We start from the raw sequence: 21,183 nt of genomic DNA on the forward strand, positions 1-21,183 counted from the left end.
AACACGTGGTATGTGGTGGTGGGCACCCTGGACCCAAGCATGGAGCTGGAGGTGAGGGAGACGAGCAGGTGGCAGGCAGGCCTGGGCCACACAGGCTCACGTGCCAGAGGCTGGACAGGGTGGCGGGCCCTCGGAGGGAGCCTGGCGGGGCTGCATGTCGGTTCCCTCCGCCTCTCCCTCAGCACCTGACCTCAGGCCAGCCCTTCAGCCTCTCAGCCTCAGTCTCCCCATCTCTGAAATGGGACACAGCAGCACCCACTTAGCAGTGTCACACTGGGGGGCAGGGAGAACTCTGGTGGCCAGACATCCCGGCTTCACCGACGGGGCAGAGGCTGCAGGAGCCCGTGGGAGACCTGCTGGGTCTCCTTCCCCGGGCACAACTGCCCCTCTGCTCCAGCAGGATGCCATCCGTCAGCCTGGCTCTGGGGCAAGCGGCACGGAGGGGAGCACCGCCCACCCACACATTCCCCGCGGCAACTCAGCGAGCCTCAGGGGCTGTTCGCTGGCACTGACCATGCTGGCCCATGCTGACCACAGCAGCAGCTGGCGCAGAGGAGGGACTGGACAGAAGAGCCCCACGGTGAGGACAACCCAGCGCCCCAAGACGGGGCGGTCCCTCTATTACCAAAGCCCCTCTTCAGATGTAGCTTCCCTGGTGGCTCAGCTGGCAAAGAATCTGCCTGCAATGTGGGAGACCTGGGTTTGCTCCCTGGGTTGGGAAGATCGCCTGGAGAAGGGAAAGGCCACCCACGCCAGTGTTTTGGCCTGGAGGATTCCATGGACTGTAGAGCCCCTGGGGCCGCAGTCGGACACGCCTGAGCGACTTGCACTCTCACTCTTCCGATGATGCGATGGGTGGGCCTCAGACTTGTCCGGGCGCCGCCTTCACACTCTGTAACTGGAGGTACCCAAAGCCCCGAAGAACCTTTTGCCGATGATGCTGCGTCTCTGATTGGTTGGCCTGGGCAGCCTCCCTGCCGTGGCGGAGACTCGGGGTGTTCCCTCCCACCGGCCACAGCTGGGAGCAGAGAGCAAGACTGGCCTGGCCCCAGAGCTGGGCGGGGGGTCACATCCCCCACACCACCGGCCACACTGGGGACGTCCATTCTGTTCAAGGGCATTTTTCAATACCCTCAACGTGCCTTCCGCACATGGATAAATCCCAGTGCAAAGCATGACACGATCTCCTTCCCTGTCTCTGAAAACGAGCCGATAGCGTCACACAGCTGCCTGATAAATGTTTCATGGAGGCGCTTGCCGAGAAGGCAGCCTTTGATTGTTTTCCTTGTTAGACAGTGAAGTGATCTTCGCTCCCTCGAGGGGAGGACAGGCCTGGGGGTGGGGGGAGCTGGGGCTCCAGGGCACGTGGACATTTTTACAGCCCCACCACTGAACGCTGTCGGGGACATGGAACCCACCAGTGAGGATGCCCCTGTCCACCTACAGCCCCTGATAACCAAGAGGCAGGTCCCTGAACCCCAAGCTCCCTGCTAGCCACTGGCCTCCTCCTCGGCCTTCAGGCCTTGACCTGCAGGGGCTGTGCGAGGACCTGGGGTCAGGGGTGGGGTGGGATGTGGCCAGCCTTTAGGAGGGGCAGATTTGCACCCCCACACAGAGGGGACCCGCCTATCTCAGAGCTCAATCCTTGGCAAAACCCACACCCTGGGCTTGAAACAACAGGAATTCATTCTCCGGGGGCTGGGAGGCTAGAAATCCTAGATCAAGATGCAGGCAGGGCCAGCGAGGTTTTAGAGGAGGAGCCCACCAGACTCGCTCAGCTTCTGGTGGTCCAGACAGTGCTAGGCTTCACAGCATCAGGCTAGTCTCTGCCTCATCTCCCCTTCCCTGCCCCGTCCCCCTCCCTCCCCTGTCCCCCGTCCCACCCCATCCCTGCGGCACCCCCACCCAGTCCCCATGATCCCTGACCCCTGAGGGGGTGAGACAGGCCAGACAGGCCTGCCCTTGCCCGCTCCCTCGCGAGGGGGCCCAACCTCACAACGTGCAGCCCCTCTGAGGCACAAGGCGCCCCCCCCCCAACCCAGTGGCAGCCGGTCACCAGCCTCAGATGCCACTTCAGCCCCGAGAGCTTTGAAACAAAACTGACCAGGCCTGATGGCCCCTCCTCCCCCACCCTCACCTCACCTCCTCCAAGGCCTTCCAGACAGGAGTGCCTTCCCTTCCACTCCTCCCTTCTAGAACCTCCTATGGATCTCCCCCCAACCCAGGAAGGATGGGGAACCCTTCAGGCACCACTGTCCCAGCAGGTGGGATCCTCCATTTGGGTGTGACATGCTTGGGAATGACATTCGGGGCAATGGGGAGGGAAGCGGGGTGACTGCAAACACCAAGCCACAGCCACATACCTCAAAGGGATGAAATGTATGTTCTGTGAATTTTACTGCAATTCAGTAAAAAGCCAGAGAGCAGGAGGCTGGGCCAGGTTAGGACCAAGGAGTCAAAGACAGAGGCTTGTCCCGGCTTGCAGGAGCGCTCGGGTCCCCTGAGGACCCAGAGCCGAGCCCACCACGCGGGCCACACAGGGGTGGGTGCAGAGGCCCATGCCCGGGGCCCCACGACAGCCCCGCACTGGATCCTCAGGCCCACGCCCACCTGCCTCCCCAGCACTAGGGCCGCTCTCACAAAAGCGCCTCAAACAGCTTGGGTTTACTACCTTGCGGATCCAGATGTCAGGAGTCTACAGTGCGTCTCACGGACTCAGATCAAGGGGTCGGCAGGGCCGGCTCCTTCCAGGGGCGCCAGGGGAGAACCTGACCTTTTCACAGCTTCTAAGATGACCCGCATTTCCCTGGCCTGTGGCCACACCCCTCCAACCTCCTTCCTCTGACTCTGACCCTCCTGTCTCCTCCTTACGTCTACAGGTGAAATTCCATCTATAAAACCTCACCTGCAGAGAAGCTTTTCCCAGTCTAGACACAGGGTCTAGGGGCTAGGAGGAGGGTACATCTTTTGGGGGGTCACCTTTCAGCTGGCAGCCCGCGGGTGCTCACAGGGTGTCTGGGGCAGCACGAATCACTCTGCACAGGGCACAGGCTCACAGCAACCTTGGGCGGCAGGGGGACGCTTCCCCGCCCACAGAAGAAGAGCCAGAGGATCCAAGAATATCCCTGCCTAAGACCACTCAGCAAGCAGGCAGCTGAGAAATGAGACCTCCAAGGGCTGAGGGTGCCCTGGTCTCACCGTTCAATTTCAGGCCCAGAGAGGGTCCGCCCTTTGCCATCTCCTCCTTCCCAGGCATTCAGAGCCGTGATGACCCCCTGACAGGACATCCTTCAATCTGGAGGGCCAGCTCCAGCTGTGACAAGGACCCCCATCCGCACACACTGGGCTAAATGACCCCATGGACTTCCCCACCATCACTGCTGGTCTCCCAGCCGGCACCGGGGTGCGGTGCTTAGATTAAGTCTCCTATTTATCACAACTGGGGCTTCTGTGGAAGATCAGCACACAGAGCAAGGGTGGTGAAAATGGTCATTTTTTAAAGGAGCGTGTTGGGCTCCTCTCCAGCCACCAGAGAAGCGCGGGAGAGATTCGTTAGGGCTGCGGGCTTGGTCTGCGGGTTTTCAAAAAGAGGAGTCTAGCTAGAGGAACCCCTCTTGCTAATTACCGACACCATGAAATACTCTCAAGCGAACAGCGCAGTCAGGGTTCTGCGTGAGTGTGGCTCCAGGCTGTCACATCGCCTGTGAAACCCTCAGCCTGCGCGGAGCTGCTCAAACTCGTCCGCTTGGGAGCGGCCGGAGCCCACCTCCCAGGCCCAGGGAGGGTGAGCTGTGGGGCGTGCCGGAGGGCCTGTCCCCGGGTGCTGAGAAGGGAAAGGATCCCGGGAAAGTTCTGGACTGGGGCTCAGACAGGGAGGGAGAAACACGGGTGAGATGGAGCCAGCGGCACATTCAGTGATCAGGGCGAGGGGGAGACACAGGCGAGCCGGGCAGCGCTTCCCGCAAAGGCGCTGCTCCGGTCAGCAGGTCCCGTCCCCGCCTCTGGTCCGCAAACACCTTCCCGGCCCCCTCACTTCCTCCCCCACGTGCAATAAAGGGTTAATGCAGCCGCCCTAGGCTGCCCACACCCTGTGTGTCCACAGAAGCTCTGGCCTGGCTCCCGAGAGGGACCTCTGAGCCCCTGGGACATCCTGCTGATTAAAGCATCTCTGCCTACCTGGGCGGGGTGGGGGAAGCGCCCAGACCAGGCCAGAGGGTCTGTGAAATGATGGGGTTTATGGAGGACCACAAGCCCACAGTATCAGCTGGACCTCTCCAGGGGCTGGAAGCTAAGGTCACCCCCACAGGCCAGTCAGCTGTGTCTACACGACTCACACCCAATGAGAACCAGGGCACCAAAGCTCAGGGGGCCTCCCTGGCTGGCAACTCCCATCTGTGACGTCACACATCATCCTGGGGGAGTTCAGCGCTGTCCGTGCAAGTCCTCGGGGCGAGGAGGCCCAGAAGTCTGTGCCTCGTCTCTCCTGGGCTCCAGTCTATGCGCCTTTTCCACCTGCTGACCTGGACCTGCCTCCTTTGGCTGTAATCGACCAGAACCCTGAGGACAGCGGCTTAGCTGAGTCCTGTGAGTCATCAGGCCCAAAGGGGCCCTGACAGGCCCTGTGACGTCATTACAGCAAACTGGGATACGTACTGAGCCCTCCTGCGGGCCAACGCCAACCTCGGGGTTCAGCCTCACCTGAATGAACCCTGAGACATCCCCTGGGTTTACCCCACTCCCACCAGCTCCGCAAGGAGCTGCCCACATGAGGCGCATAGCCCACCAGACTGGAGCCGGCTCTCAGCCGCTCCGCAAGCTAGACCGTCGCTCTCTGCTCACTGTCGCCCTAGGGGCTGGGGTCTTCATTCCCCATCCAGGCGGCCACTGTACCCACATGCTGCCCGGAAGAGAGAGGGAAGAAGGTGCATTTCCAAATCCACGGGCCAGCCTCGGAGAGCTGGCCTCTGCCCACCCAGCGCAGGAGCGGCCAGGGAGGCACCTGTGTCGTGGGGCAGGGGCCCTGGGACTGCGGGGTCGGAGGGGTCAGGGGAGATGGGGACATGGAGCTGAGAAGGCCAGGGCGCCGCCCGGCCCCCCAGGGACCTCCACACTGATCAGAGGTCACCTGTTCGCTCTCAGGCCCCTCACCACTTTCTAAGCCACCAGCAGACTCCCTGGCCAGCTGTCAGCCCCAGGGAAACTGAGGCTCCGGGAGCCAACAGACAGGGCAGTCGTGGCCTCGGCCACGGGCCTCTTGCCCTCCAATGCAGGGCATGGGGAGCCTGACACTGCGCTCAGCCCACCACGGGACCTCGTCCACCCCAGGAGCACCCCTGGACTCCCCGACACCAGGCCCCCGACCAGGAGGATGTTTATGAGATGGGGAGAAAAGATCACACTCTCGAGTTATGTGCCAAAGCAGATAAAATGACTTCTGTGGCACGAACTCCATTCCTGCCTACACACATGCGCAGACACAGACACAGGTGGAGGACATGCCGGAACGGGGCGGCGGCACCTGGAACGCAGCCTGTCATCCGGCTAGTGGGGCAAAGAACGGACGACCGTTTCTGGGAAAAAACCAACAAGAAAACACACGAACTGTCTGTGTATCCAGCAATGACTCACTTTTTAAAACTAAACATTTTTAAACAGTCCCGGGTACAGACAAAAGCTACAGTGAAAACCAGCCCACGCAGCTGGGGGCCTCACAGGCAGAGCGGTGTTCTAGAACGTGGGCCAGGAGGGGGTACAGGGGTTTCATCCTAACATTATGCTTTACACCCTAAACGTGTTACAAATATTCTCGAACACGTGTTTAATAGCAGTGCAACATTTTTAAACAGCCTGTCCCTCATCTGACATTTAAAAAAAATCCTCAATTCAGTGAAACTTCTGAGTCTTTGAAGAACCCAACAGGAAAAGAAGTTCTTCCCCAATATTTGCCTCTGTTCCCATGACTCTCTGGACCTGGGCAAACAGCTGCACCAAGGGGCCCGTTGCAGTGGGCATCCTGGTTTTGGGACCCCGAGTCTACGAGCGTGCAGGGACCCCCATGACAACACCAGCGGGGAGCCCTCCAGAGTTGAACCACTCTCAGAAGGTCACCTGTACCCGCCCAGGTGAGACCCCCAGTCTCTGTATCCTCAGAAGGAGTCATCTCTGCCTTCCAAAACCTCTCTCTCCCACCCCGCTGGCCCATGACCCAGAGACATCGGGGGAGGCAGGTCCCAGGCTTGAACCCCACTGGGTGTGGAAGCTGGTCTCCCTGACCCCGATCTGAGGGTCAGAATCTGCAACGACCAGGTCTCACCGGGGGCTGCCCTCCCCTGTCCCCTGTGGCCGGTATGCCCCCATCCCCACAGACGCCTCCGCCCCCTCAGTCCCAGGGTCCCCGACCCCCCAACATCCATGTGTCAGAGATCAGACCCCAGCGCCATGGAATTCTCTGCAAATCCAAGCAGGATTAAAGCCAAGGTTGGGGAGATTCCTGCCGGGGTGGGGCCACAGCCGCAGGCAGGCCCCCTGGCTCAGCCCCATCTCCACACACAAACACCGCTACTTCATTGGAGGCAAAACCCAGGTCTGACGTGTGGAGAGGGCATTTAGGTAGGCGATGATCTGTGAAAGGATTAATTTGCTGATCTTATTACCTAAATCGAAAGAGATTTTGCAGCCATCAGTAACAGGCGTGCAAGATGTCCCGGGTGTGAGCTAAAGTCTCGCTCCTCCTCCCCGCCCCTTCCAGCTGCCGCCAACAGGCAACCCGACAACACGCTGAAAATTCATGAGAAAGACCCGGGCCGAGGGTATCTGTTCAAGACTCCAGGATCTGTGACAAGGCACACGGGAGGCGGACGAAGACGAAGAGGTGGGCGCCCTGCCGCGCTCCGCGAAGCTCACCTGATGCCTTTGTTCTGAGCCAAGCTGTGCAGGGAGAGTCTTGACACGGCGGAGATGACCTGCGAAGGGGAGACGAGAAGACGCGTCTGTAATTTCATGAGAAAGCCGGAAGTTGTCACAGTACGGTAACGAAGTGTTTTGTAGATGTCGAGAACGGTTACTAAAGCACTTCTCATTTCAGGGAAAAAAAATAACAAAAAAGCAGAGCAAAAGATTTTTTTAGGCAAGACACCTGCTCTGCATTTGTTGTGCAGGGTGCATCGTTTCGGGGCACTAATATTTGCTGAGGGCCACGTGCGCCCGGCGCCCACCCCGGAGCCCAGGCCTGGGCTCACAGCCCCCCGCCATCTCCTGCCCATCGGCCACTCGCTGAGTCCTGCTCTCCTCTCCCCCAGGAGACGGTCTGCCCCATCGGGGCCACCGCAGGTGTGCACACACATCACGACCACACAGGGCTCCCCTCAGGCTCCTGCTCTGGAAGGCACCATGTGATTTAATAATAACTCCTGTCATGGTGGGTGCTGACCCATTTCACAGGTGGGGAGATAGAGACCCAGAGACGTCAAGTGACTTGCCCAAAGTCACACAGCAGCCCGGAGCGCAGCACAGGTGCACACATCCCCGCGGAGAGCTCCCTTCCCTCCCAGCCCCCCCGATCTTTCCATACGGACCATTTAAACAGATGCCCAGCTAGCGAGGGGCTCAGGGTGTAGAGGGAAAACAAAGAGCCCCAGGTTCAGATTGCACAAGGGGATCCCAGGAGGCTCTCCCCGGATGGACAGATGTGTCAGAATCCTGGGGTCCCTGCCCCAGCCCAGTCCTCCCCTGTAATCAGCCCCCTCCAGACAACAGGACCCACCTGGCTCCCAGCCTCAGTGGCCTCAACACGGCCAGTCCACAGACCTTCAGATGACCGGGGCAAGTAAGGATGAGACTCCACAGATGGTCACAGGGAAAGGGGGGCCAGGCGAGAGCACGGCTGACCCCGAACACAGAGCGTTACACGCTCGAGCGTGACTCGCGGGTCACACAAGCTGCTCACGATTCCCAGCGGGACTGACGTGGAACGTGCTGAGAGAGACCACGCACCACGGAGGCAGAGACAGGCCTCGACTCTGAGAGCCCCCTGCGTGTGCACGGGTGTGTGTGTGTGCGTGTGTGCCCCCGCACACGTGCATCTGAGGTCAGGGGATGTGAACATGGCCTGTGATGACCACTGGCTACATTCACAGACACCCTCTGCTGGGCGCTGATGCCCAGAAACTGAGCCCAATGAGCCTTTCACCTGCGTCATCCGGTGAATCCTCACACCCCTACGAGGCCGGCTGTGTACACCTGGGACTCGGGAAGCCCGAGGCCAGGTCACCTCCCCAGAGCCCCCGACCCGGCTCACACGCCTCAGACCTCCTGTGAGGCGGCTCTCCGTCCAGCGGCGGTTTTTTAGAAGTGGGGAGAGAGCCCTACACTGTACAGAAGGGCCCTTTCTCAGCTGGCGAGACGGCGGATTTGGCCAACAAGCCGCGCGCTGCGCGCTGACTTCCGGGAGGGGTTCTGTTTCAGGGGCCAGTTCGCACGGAAGTCATGAATCCGAGGAGCAACAGGGCTCCTCTGTGCCTTCTCAGACAGGACTCAATGGGCCGACTGTGCAGCTGGCCCAGCCAGGGGCCCCCGCACTTGTGTGCGCCAAGAGGCCTTTCACAAATAACGAGCGACTTGGCTTCTGCTGTTATTCTTGGCTTTTAAGGGCTCTAAATATTTAGGAAGAACAAAAATTAAAGCAATATTGGTGGTGTCCTTACAGTCACTAGACAGAATGCTGAAAGTGTTGGGGCCCAAGGGTTTGGCAACTGGAGGGCACACGCCGCCCCCTCCTACACCTACCGTGGCAGACATCACCGGTCAACTGCTGCACTCCTCCACCCTGAGCCAGACACAACTCAGGATCCTGCCTGCAGAGTCCAAGCAAGACACCAGCAACGGGTCGGCATCGGCTCAGAACACGAAGCCTGTCTGCTGACCTGGGGTCGGGGCCGCGTCTCGTACGGTAGAGCCCAGGACAGCGGGGAGCTGCCACAGAAGAGCGAACCGAGGCCAGGAGACGGGTCCCTGTGTCCGTGGGTCCTCAGTCTCGGTGGACAACGCGGCTTCTGCAGCTGCCGTGACCACAGCAAGCCTCGGCCCGAGCTCTCAGCCGCTCTGCTCCAGGCTGGAGCCTGTCACTAGCGGTTAGTGAAGGGCTCTGGATTCCGGTCGCCAGACGGGGCCAGCTCCTTAAACGGGGTTGACCGTCCCAGCTCTGCCCAAGGGCCCTGTCCCTTGCTGGTCTGTCCTGCACGTCTGTGCAGAAAGGGAAATCTCAGGTCTCACCTGGGGGGGCCTGGCTCAGTGACCCGGGGCCCAGGGCAGGAGCTCCGGGGAGCAGACCCCTGAGAGCCGCGGGGTCAGATGAGGGGAGGGGCCCCCAGGTGTCACGAAGCACCCTAGTGGCTTCCAGAGGCAAATCTGGCTGGTGCCTTCCCCAGAGGCATCCCTCTCCCATGATGATCAAAAAACTCCCGGCTCACAGTCCCTGCCAGCTCCCCTGAAAACACAAATGTCAAAGGATGACATTTCCCCACCTTCCATCTCCCCTTCTCGTCTGCATCCCTGATAACGAGTGAAAAGACGCACAGCTGCTCGTCCTGCCCTCTCCCTCCCTCCCTCCACACAAAAGGCTCAGACTCCTGGGCTCAGGGACCCACCAGCAGCTCCCGCGGGGCCCACGGAGCCTCAGCCCCGGGAGAGCAGAGGAACGTGTGTGCAGAGGCCGGGCAGGGAATCAGCGGGAGGAGGGTGTGTGCCCACGGGGACCAGTCGTGCCGAGAGCGGACAGCTGCACGGCCAGCTCCCCAAAGCCACGGGTGTCCGTGCTGTTCACTCGCGTCTACCTCTTGCCTCGACCGTGGCCTGTGGTGTTTCAGCCCCTTTCCTTGGTGAAGGAATGGCTGTGCCAGTGCAGAGCCCGGGGCCTGAGGCCTGGACCCTGGATGGCAGTCTCGCTGGGCCCCACCAGGCGTGGACTGCTCAGACCCCGAGGCGGCGCCCCGCCAGCCTGCATCCGGGCAAACAGACTGCCAGATACCGCTGGCCAGTGGGCTTCCTCGCGTTCACGGGAGGAGCTTTAGAATGGAGGCTCCCAGGCTCAGCCCAGAGGGTGGTCGCTCCTCCTCAGAAGGTGCCCCCCGCGGAGTAGACGTGGGACGAGGTGGGGGCGGGGACCGGAGTGGTCTGGGATGCAGTCAGATGGCCTGCTGGTAGGGAACAGCCTGCACTGTCCTGGGTTCACATCCGGCCACTGGCCTCAGTCTGCCCGCCTGTGAAACGGGGACGAGCGCACCCCTCCCATGAGACTGCTGGACTCGCTGGAACGGGTGCCAGGCGTCTGGCCTGCAGCAGGTGCTCACGGACGCCTGCAGCAGCGCGTCTGCACGACTGGGGTCGAGGAGATCCACGAAGTGATTCAGGGTTGACTCACCCCCTCCACCTACTTGGGCTTCCCGGGTGGCTCAGCAGTAATGCATCTGCCTGCAGTGCAGGAGATGCAGGTTCGGTCGCTGGGCTGGGAAGATCCCCTGGAGGAGGGCATGGCAACCCACTCCAGTATTCTTGTCTGGAGAATCCCGTGGACAGAGGAGCCTGGAGGGCTACAGTCCATGGGGTCGCAAAGAGTCAGATGTGACTGAAGAGACTTAGCACACACACAAGAACCCTGCCCTCACTCGGACGGAAACACAGGAAGAGGGGGAAAGGTCTGGTCCAGCCTCGAGGCTCACAACTTTGTCGTGACTTCAAAAAAGAAGTTCAGGATGAGGGCTGAAAAGGCAGAGACCGAAGGCCAAGGGAGGGATAGACAGACAGGGGGTGGGGATTCTGCCTTTCAAAGGCAGCATCGCTCAGAGGCCTCCAGGGGAGACAAGGTGGCAGGCTTGCACTCCGCAGCCCCTTGCCAAAGCCTCTGTTGAAACCTGGGGAAAAGCAGTCAGACAGCAGCCTTGCAAGCTGGGCCCTGAGCGGGCAGAGTCAGCTGCAGGCTGCCCAGCTTGCCAGCCCTCCTCTGCTTGGGTCCCTGGGCTGCAGCAGTCAGCTTCCTGGTGGGGCAAGGGCTCTAACTCAGGGAAGGACTCACCTCCTACCTCTCCAGGGCAGGGTTTCGAACTGTAGGCGCTGACCTGCCGGTGAGGCATAAACTCAGACAGGTCCCAAGGGCATTTTTTTCACTGAAGTAGGATGAGACAGGAAAAGACAAGACAGACAATATCGGAAAAGAGAAGTAAAATACCATCTCATGGACGTTATTTTCAGTCTAGAGGACACGAGTGACTTAGCTTTCCTGACTTATTCACTCATCGAACATTCAATGCGCCCTGCCAAGTGCCAGCCCCGGGCCTTCTGGCCACGTCGTAACAGAGGATGGATCAGGTTCAGGGACATTTTCAGAGCTCCAAGAGCCCCAGGAGGCTCCCTCCCAGGAGATGGGGTGGACCAAAATTGTGCCCCCATTTTACAGACAGGAACCGAGGCCCAGGGACCCACAAACTCGCTCAAGGTCATACTGCAGCAGCCATCACATCTGACCTTCAAAACAGGCTCCGAACTGCCTCTTCACAGACAGAAAAACTGCAGTTCACCGCGTTCATATGATGGCCTAAGACTGGTGACTGCGGGGATGCGTGAAGAATGTTTGGGGATGTGGGTGAGTGGATAAGCAGAGAGGTGGGTGGGTGGGTGGATGGTGTGTGGTTGGAGGGAAGGACGGATGGACAGATGGGTGGAAGGATGGATGGACAGATGGGTAGGTGGACAGACAGGATCAACAGCAAAGGTTCCGATGAGAACCTGCCTCCCAATCCTACATCTTAACTATAAGAACTTGAGCTATCATCTATCAAGCCCTTACTAAGTGCCACGCGATATGCTATGATGAACATGACGCAAACATGGTTCCTGCACGTAATATCTCTCCCCCACTCTCCACACTTCAGACACAGACACTGGGGTCTCGAGAGAACAAGGTCTGTGCTGGCCGCTGCCGTGCTCCCATCACGGGAGCCAGCAGTGGGCAACGAAACCCCGAGCTCCTCTTCCAGGCCCCCTGCACGTCTCCCAGCCTCCCCCGCAGTTACTGAGGTCCACCTGATGGGAGCAGACCTCCCGGGCGCTACTCTCAGGCATGGCTCACAAAGCTTCCCTGCTTCTGGGGTGACCTCGAAAGCCTCAGGTTAAAGGGATTAAAGGAGGCAAAGCCGCCGGCACACTGGCTCCCAGAAGGCCTGCGCGACACAAGAGGCCACGCACGCACGCGTGTGCGCACGCACGGCACACCGGGCCGTCCCTGAACGGTCCCCCGTCTCCAGTGGAAGCCAGCCCAGCCCAGGTGCCGCCTGCTGACACCGCTGTCAACAGGCCGCGCGCCACTCTGCCCTGGGCTCCACGGCACCGGGCTCTCGAGTTGCGGGATCTCAGTCCCCAACCAGGGCCTGAACCCACAGCCCTGAACTGCAAGGCGGATCCTCAAGCACCGGGCCAGCAAGTCCCTGCCCTGCAACTCAGGATGCGAGCCGAGGACCCCACAGAGATGATCCAGAGGAAGGATGGGCAGGGACTTTAAAAGGGCTGACTGCCCAGTCGCTGGTCGGCTGGCGAGTGGGCGGGTCCGTCAGCCCCGCGTGGTCAGGGGGGCGCCCTGCCGTTCTGAGGAATCACTAAGCAGGAACGGCACAGACCAGGAAGACCCCCTTATCAGCCAGGACCAGGCATCGCAGGCACACAGCAGTGCCTCGGAGCCAAACGGAGCCAAACGGCCAAGATGATCGAGCTCATTTAAATACGTTGCCCCGGAAACTCTCTATCTGCGGGGGAAATCTACAGCCAACACGGCTGCATATTCAGAAGCAAATTATTATAAATAGCGTTCTCCGGCTCAGCCGGCATTGACCTGCTTTTTCTCTTTTTGCGTTGAAAGCAAGGTCAGAGACATTGGTGCCCCTGCCTTCAGATCACGAGCGGCGGCGAGGAGGGACTCATGATGGACCATCGGCGCCCACGCCCCGTGTACAAACTCTGCCTCCAACAGGCCGGGAAACAAAAGCGGGTGGGGAACGCGGTCATCTCAGCCACCGCCTTCGGCACGGCAGCACCCGGGGGCCCTACAGATGGGGTCTTCCTTCAAGGGAGCCAGAAGGAGGCTGGGAGATGGGAGGGGGCCGGACTCCAGGCCCAAGACAGCGAAACAGCAAACCCACTCGTGGGGCCAGGTGACCGGTGGCAAGGGAGGGCGGTCTGGTTGTCCTTAGGGGGTCGGAGCTTCAGAGTGACTTAGGAGGAACAAAAAAGGCTAACCAGAAAGAAAAGTCTATCAGCATCTCGGAACTGGACACTGCTTTGTCCTGCCCTTGAACCGAGCTTCCAGTGAGACTTGAAACCACTCCCCACATCTAGCTTCCTCGTTTGGTGGGTCCAGATCAAGAAAAGACGCTCAAATGCAGGGAGAAGACACCACCCTGAGCCTCAGGACCAGCAGCAAGAGTCTCCACGCCTCGGGCTCTGCAGGTGCTGACGTCTGTGACAGGGACAGACAGAGGGCTGAATGCCGACCTGTGGGACCCCCGAGCCGGGCGCCCTACGGGGCCTGAGCCGGTGGCCTCGCAGGGCCCTGCCCGCGGCGCACCTCCAGGGCAGTCAGCACCTGCATGCCTCGGTCCCTCCGTGCGTGGACCCTGCCGTCTCCACAGCCACCCGCCAGAGGGGCTGCTCGTCTCTGCAAGATGAGGAAGCTGAAGCCCAGAGGGTATGTTGACGTGACTGAGGCCTCACCGCTGGGGTCAGGGACCACGCCGGAGTCGGGCTCCCAAAACATACAGGAGGCCCCGCAAAAGCAGGGACACCAAGCGTCTGTCCTCGCCGCCTCCCGGGCCAGGAGAAAGCCCTAGCCCCTGCTCACCCCGGGCGGGTGGTCACGGGGGACAGGCTGGCTCCGCTGCCGGCTCTGTCCTTCCCCAACCGTCCGCCCCACCCGCCAGGCCCCAGTTTCCTCCTGGGAATGCGACCTGGTTACCCTAAGGGCTCGGAGCACGTCTATGAGGCCTCGGCACACACCGCACAGACAGAGGAGGGGCTGAGCAGAAGCCCCCAGGGACGCCACAGCCGGGAATAGCCCGGGGCCAGGAGCATGGAGAGGCGAACCGCCCGGGGCCCTGGAGACCAGCTGACCGCCACACTGAGCCCAAAAGGGGCAGGGGGCAGGGGGCAGGCGCCCCGCATTCCGCCCCGTGTCTGCGGCCCCCAACACCCACTCCTTCTTTGTGTCTCTGAGGCCACACGGGGTGGGAGCTGAGGCTTACTATCCCCTCCGTCCTGACACTGTAGGAAGAGCTGCAAGAGGAGGGCTGAGAGGCAGACCCCGCTCCCTGGTGCCATCCCCTCCCGGCCGCCCCAGCCAGCAGGGAGGGTGCCAGCCCAGCCCCGGCACCTCGAGGAGAAGCAGTCCCAGGACCAGTCAAGGCAAGAGAGGCCAGGGGCAGCGCTCCGTACGCCTGGGAGCCAGGAGAGAAGAGGCTGGGAGGGAAGCTCGATCCAGGTGCCCTCATGGGGCACAAGGCGCCGGGAGAGGGTGGAGCACCCAGAGCCCCCATCGCAGGATCCCTGCCATAGGCAGTGTCCGTCCAGGGGCCCCGGGCACTGACCATCTGTGGTCCCTGATCCACAACATCGGGGCACGGAACTGGGAGGAGGACCGGGACGGAACTTGAACTAGAGCTCTTCCCGACCAGGAAGGTTTGCAGGAATCAGCCAGGAAACCGCAAGTCCGTAGCAGAAGGAGCTTAGCAACCGTCTGGTCCAGAGTCTTCACTCTGCAGACGGGAAACCTAAACCCCGGCTTGGGAGACACAAGCGATTGGCAAAGGCCGCCCAGGACCCTCCAGGCAGACACAGCGCAGGAAGCAGGGATCCCGTTTGGAGTGCAAGGCCCTGGCCTGATTGGCCTCGTGACAACCACTGCGGATATGTGTCCAGCCTGCCCCGGCCAAGTCTTTACGAGGCTTATTTCTATTTAACGATTTAAACTCCCCCTCCTCCTCCTCACTACATCCACCAGGAGACACTTCTGCCGATCTTCCCATTTCACGGAGGAACAATTGAGGCTCAGGATTCACGGCTGAGAGGGGGTGAGCAGAGGTGGACCCAGCTCGTCCATCTGCCCACGGGACCCCAGATCTTCAGCCCGGCCCTGACCCGAAAGGCGGGCTCATCCAGCCCTGATCAGAGGCCAAGAGACAGCAGCCTCGCCTCCAGGCATGAGAGCAGGGTTGCTAAGTGAGGCCCTGAGGCTCCTGAAGCTGAAGTTCCAATCCTTTGGCCACCTGATGCGAAAAACTGACTCACTGGAAAAGACCCTGATGCTGGGAAAGATTGAGGACAGGAGGAGAAGGGGGCAACAGAGGATGAGATGGTTGGATGGCATCACCGATGCGATGGATAAGAGTTTGAGTAAACTCTGGGAGTTGGTGATGGACACGGAGGCCTGGTGTGCTGCAGTCCATGGGGTCGCAAAGAGTCAGATGTGACTGAGCGACTGAACTGAACTGAGGTTCCCGGGGGCCAGGAAGCGCATCAGACCACAAGGTGGCTTAGGGAGCTAGAGGAGTGGGTCGTCCTGGCCACTCACTGTCTGTGAATGCAGCTTCCCCTTCACCCTCAACACCCCTCCCTGTTATCACAGCTGCGATGATGACTGATAAGGCAGCAGGAAGGGGAGCGGGCTGGGCCTGCCCTGCCCCATCTGGCAGGTAAGAGGTGAGCCGAAGGCATGTCAAAACGTAGGCGGTATCTCAAACCCAGCCGCAGACAGGCAGCTGCACGGCTCCCCGCTGATCCGAGGCGAGGCCGCCCAGCGGCGTGAGTCACTGCCCAGAAGGCACCAGGATCCTAGGGGCAGGACTAGACGCCCCACCCAGGCCTGGGATGCCGACACACTTTACAGAACAGCACGGGGAGGCAGAAGGACGCCCAGCCCCAGGCGAGGGCCTCCCCCTCCCCAAAGGCCCCCACTGCACTTTCCCTTCTCATCCTGGGGAACCGAGGGGCCAGACGGCAGGCGTCTACACAGCCTGCTCCGCGTCTACACAGCCTGCCCCGGGAGCGGGTCCCCGCGGCCCCGCCCAGCTGCGACTGCCTCTGCTGTTGCACCGATTCCGGTCTCAGCACGGGTGGTTTGTCTCCAGCACAATCCCACGGGGTCAGGACCATCGCCCCGCCTTTCCAGATGAGGAAACCGCGGCCCCGACAGGCGCCCTCACTTGCCGGGGACCACCTGTAAGAGGCGGCCCAGGCTGGCTGAGCCCAGGCCCCTCTGAGAGGCGGCATCTGCATCTGCACTCCATCCTCACACTTGAAAGAGCTGCTGAGAAACAGGGAGTGGATCCTGTTTCCCTCCATCCCCTCCCAGAACCGCAGCTGGGGGCACCAGTGCTGGGGCGGTGGCTGTCCCCACACACAGACCCAAGGGTGCCCGACCACAATCCCCGAGGCTGCGGACCTACACCCCCGGGCAACCTGGCCCTGCCGCTGAGAGTCAGCCCACGAGCCGCGCTCAGAGCCACACCAGCCTCACTGGGGCCTCCTTGAAGGAGCCAGCACGCAAGTGGGCCTGAGCCCTGACCCCCAGCCTGAGCCCTGACCCTGGGCCCGAGCCCTGACCCCCAGCCCAATCCCTGACCATGAGTATGGTGCTGGGCTGCAAAGTTACCCGCCTGGCTCACTGAATCCTCAGCCACATGAGGTGATACTCTGCCCCGTGTCAGATAAAGAGACTGAGGGTCAGAGTGGTCACCTACACACTAGCAGAGACAGCTGCGAACCTGTCTGGTGAGTGCCCCAGCCTCCGGTCTAAGCCTGACCCAGGAGTGCCCCGCCCCCGCCTCGGCATTTCTGGCTCGCGGGCTCTAGGCTCTGGGCCGGCCCCATCCATCAAACCCCCAGCTGCTAATGGGGACGAGGTGACAGCAGCCATTACCTGGAGAGGGCCGATGGGTTTCAGAGCTGCTTCATTGCCCTCCCTGATTAATGGCCATTTTAATGGGAAGGGGAACAAAAATTGTATCTTTTATACCATGGCAATAATTTTTCAATACACACACTTATCTCTGAAGTGATGACTTAGTAACTCCGTTATTAACTGCTAGCACAACCCCAGTGCCCTGAGCAGCGTGAATCTCTTCACCCTCGCCCGCTCCTTGCTTCTGATGCCAGCGCCTGAAAAGCCTTGGGAGCTCTAGCCACCCTGCAGTATTTTCTCTACTTTCTCCGTGAGCTTTCTGATAGCAAAGGAGGGTGCGGCTCTGCCCCCAGCTCCTGGAGCAGGGGAGAGCTCTGCCTGAGCTGTGTTCACACTCCCGGCTCTGCTGATACCCCGCAGGAGGGGAAGCAGGGATGTCAGGGGTGACGGTTGGCACCGGAGTAGCCACGCAGCTGTGTGAGGATGGTCCTGGGCAGCTACACAAGTTAGAGGGCAAAGTGCAAACCCAAGTGTGTTTGTGGCTAGGTGGGTGTTTCTGGAACGATCTGATGGCACTGAGCATTCAGAAAGCCCATGCTGAGTCTGACAAATGGCGGTCCCTGTCCATTCCCAGTGGAGAAGCAAATGCTGGGCATAGCTGAGTCCCAAGCGCCTCGCCTGAGAAATGGGGGCGACACATACCCTCGCAGCTGAGGAGGCCCCTGCACCTTGGGTTCCCTGGCACAGCCACAATCACCATTTCTGCCCCTCCTGGGAGCGGCCCCCTGCTTCCACACCTCCAAGTCCACCGTGCTGGTCTGTCACTGGACAACAGCCAGGCTTGACTACGGACTGAATGTCTGCATTCCCCCCAAACTCATGTACTGAAGCCCTACTCCCCGATGCGTTTGTTGCTGGAGGTGATTAGGTCATGAGGGTGGACCCCCATGAAGCGGATTAGTGCCCTTAGAAGAAGAGACTGGAGACGGTCTCTGTTTCTCTCCAACACCTGGGGACACAGAGACAGTGTTCACAGCATCCTGAGCTGATGAGACAACCCCGAGGAGACGGTCCTGTGGACTGTGCCCACAGCCAGCCTATCCCCAGGAGGGTAGGGAGAGGTTTTCCAAACGGGTCCACAGAGCCACAGGCAGGGGTGGGGAGGAGCTGCGGGCAGCCGCTGACCATGGGCTGTGGGGTGCCCACTTCCCTTGCTCATGTGTCCTACAAGAGGGAGCTGGGCTCGGGGCCTCTGCCCAAGGTCTCCCCACGGCCCTGGCCAGGCGCACCGCGCCTCCATCCCAGGGTTCCTGTGGCACAGCCTCCCACGGGGGCAGAGGGCCAGGCTTGGCACCACTAAACCCGGCTTCGTATCCAGTTGCAGTGTCCCCGCAACCCTGGCAACGCCCTCAGCTCTCGAGGGTCCCGGCCCTCGTCTGTAACGTGGCAATGATGACACAGCAGGTTCTCCCTCCTCACCCGCATGGTTGACAGGGTTCAGCGAACAGCAGGACATGCCAAGCCCTGTGGAGGGACGAGAGGTCAGAGGGAGCTCCTGGAGCTCACAGGACCCAGCGCATGCTCAGTGTTGCAAGGACAGGCGCACCAGCCAGAGACCTAACCGAGCTGGGAGGCAGGGGGCTCCAGGGAAGGCTTCCTGCAGGAGGTGCCACCCAACCTCAGACCTGAGGGGCAAACGGGACGTGGCTGGGTGACAGGCTAGCGTGTATCAGAGTAAATGAGGGCGCCCTGCCCACAGGACAGCCTGGCGCCTGACACTGCGGTGTGCAGCCAGCTCACCCCAACCACGAAGAACCCTCCCCTTCGGGAAGCAGAGTCAGCGCAAGACCCCTACAGCCCGGCATCTTTGTCCAAAGGAAACCCTCCGCGGGAAAGAAGCCTACGGTGACTCTCTCTCCCCTGCGTGTGCTGATGGAGGAAGCAGCTGGAAAACGGGCCAAGCTCCGGACTGCGCCCCCCAAAGCAGTTTCCTCTCGACTCCTGCCTACTCCTGGCCCATCGGGGCCTTCCGGCACCAGCCACCGCACGGATTCTCTTCCTATTAATACTTGTGAGGAGGCTTCAAAGATGCATTTTTTCGCCCAGAATAGATTCTCCATGACCACAAGAGAGGAGCTGGCCCGGAGTGGAGGAGAGAGAGCTGCTGCCTTGGGGGGAGGTGAGCAAGGACTCACCAGAGCCCCAAGGCCCCGGCTCGGCCTCCCCAGCCAGCCTCACAAGGGCTGTGCGAGGAATGCTGGCCCCAGCAGGAATCCAGTCTTTAAAACGTCTGTCTCACCCTGGAGGAGCCCACGGGCACGTGAATACCAGATGCCACACAGGGCCCTGTGGGGCCCTGGCACAGAGCAGGACATGCGGGAGCTCCAGGAAGCACGACAGAGCCGGGCCTTCAGCTTCGCTAACACTCCCTGCTGGCTGATCAACGGCCACCAACGTCCCAAGCTGGAGGAGGAGGATGACGCCAAGGGGACACGCCGGCTGCGGGGACGGGAACGCCATCCTCTCAGCTTTCTGTGAATCTAAAGCTGTCCTGATAGCAGGGTCTGTTTGAGGGAGCTGCCCTTTGGTTGGGGTGCAGAAGGCAGCCCGCTCGGCCCCCTTGCCTGGCGGCTCTCCAGGACTCTGGTTGTGGAAATGGGGTCAGGAGGCAGATGACAGCTCGGGGCCTGGATCCCTGAGGGTCCCTCCCTGCAGGTGTCGGTCCCCAGGTGCTCCCGTGATGGAAGCCGCAGCCCCACTCCCAGAGGGGCCGTGGTTCAGGCACGTCACCGAGCGGCCGGGGGTGGCCAGGCCAGGCCCTGAACCCAGTCCAGCGGGCTCTTCCCACCAACAGCGTGGCTGGAAGAATTACATGCCCATCAAACCACCTCCAAGACAACGGGTCCAGACACCAAAGGGCACAGCCTTCCGCAGGCCGGAACCCTCGTCTGCAAGTGGATGACCCACAACAAGGCCTGTCTACACCTGTTCTGGGTTGTTCCGTATCCACGAGCTTCCTCCCCAGAAGAAGGATGCTTGCCAGCAGCACAGAGGGAAAGGAGCTGCCCAGGTCAAGAACTCCGGGAACCCAGCCCCCCATTAGGGGGCACCGCTGACAGTCTGGGGGTGCGGGGGGGCACAGAGAAAGGACCCACCGCCGGGTGAGCCCACCAGCAGCCCAGCGGAACCCACCCGGGTCCCAGCGGCCCGTGAGGGCGGCCTGAAAGCCACACAGGACTTCAAGCTCCCCCACCCCCCCCACAGTGCATTTAACAGCAAAGTGTATAATTTAACAGTCGATATTTTCATCCCAGACCGGAATTAATTATTTATTGTCCTATCAAAAGCAATTCTATCTTCTGCACTGATTCAGATGTGGCAGCCCCTTCCCCGCCCTGGCTGGCATCCCAGCAGAGCTGGGGAAGGTGGGTCAGGCCCCCAGCAGGCACTCAAAGAGCACCTGTGATGTGCCCAGCAGGCCCTGCTCCCTGGCGCGGAGCCGGGGCCAGGGTCACCGCATGGCATGTGGTGCCCAGCAGGTGCCCAGATTGCATCGGGGGTTCCAAGCGAGGATGTGAGGGTTTCAACCTATCCCAGCCCCTTAGCTGCTCCCACCTGGGATGCATCGTGAGAAACACGGAGCAAGGAGGAGGCGGTGGAGGTGGGGGCTGCTGGCGCAGGCGGAAGGTAAGGCCTCACAGATTTTACATGCGGCCGACAGAGCCCGCAGCCCTCTCCTCCCGTGATCGGCTGGGCCCTCCCCTCTCTTGGGCACAAGCCAGCTCCAGTCCTGGCCTTTGCCAGAGTCCCCACCGCTCCCCGCTGGCCGCCTCTCCCGCACACTTCCCTGGTATCCTCACGCAGCCCCTCCAGGTGCAAGGGGCTGGAGTGGATGTGGCCGGGCCTGGCAACTGCGCAGGGCCAGCTACGGGGCTGGGACTTCCTAAGAGGTCCTGGCAAGGCCCCCAGGGAGAAGGAGGGCAGGGCAGAGGAGAAAGACGCAGAGCGGGGAGGCCTCAGGCCCCTGCCAAGGGGGGGCCCTCCCCAGCCCATCTGTGCCCCTCACACCTTGACTCGGGCTTCTGGCGTCCAGAACCGGGACAGACAGCTCTCTGGAGTTGTGAGCGCCTGGAGAATGGTCCCTGGCGCGGCAGCCACAGGGCACTGTGAAGGTCGCAAGGACAAAGACCTGCCATTCCAGCCCGCAGGGGTGGCCCTGCCAGCGCTCGGCTCAGAGGACGGGTCAC

The 21,183-nt window shown here is 61.1% G+C and overlaps 1 protein-coding gene across 11 annotated transcripts in view; it reads right to left on the minus strand.

The window, feature by feature from the left end:
- VAV2 (vav guanine nucleotide exchange factor 2) overlaps positions 1-21,183 on the minus strand; it is a 186,448-nt gene that overhangs the window by 79,236 nt on the left and 86,029 nt on the right. For all 11 annotated transcript variants that reach the window (XM_027556839.1, XM_027556832.1, XM_027556833.1 and 8 more), the window contains one exon: positions 6,904-6,962. In XM_027556839.1, the coding sequence (XP_027412640.1) occupies positions 6,904-6,962 (59 nt within the window). The remainder of the gene's footprint in view (positions 1-6,903; positions 6,963-21,183) is intronic.

Source organism: Bos indicus x Bos taurus, chromosome 11, assembly GCF_003369695.1.
Source record: "Bos indicus x Bos taurus breed Angus x Brahman F1 hybrid chromosome 11, Bos_hybrid_MaternalHap_v2.0, whole genome shotgun sequence".
Lineage (NCBI taxonomy): Eukaryota > Metazoa > Chordata > Mammalia > Artiodactyla > Bovidae > Bos > Bos indicus x Bos taurus.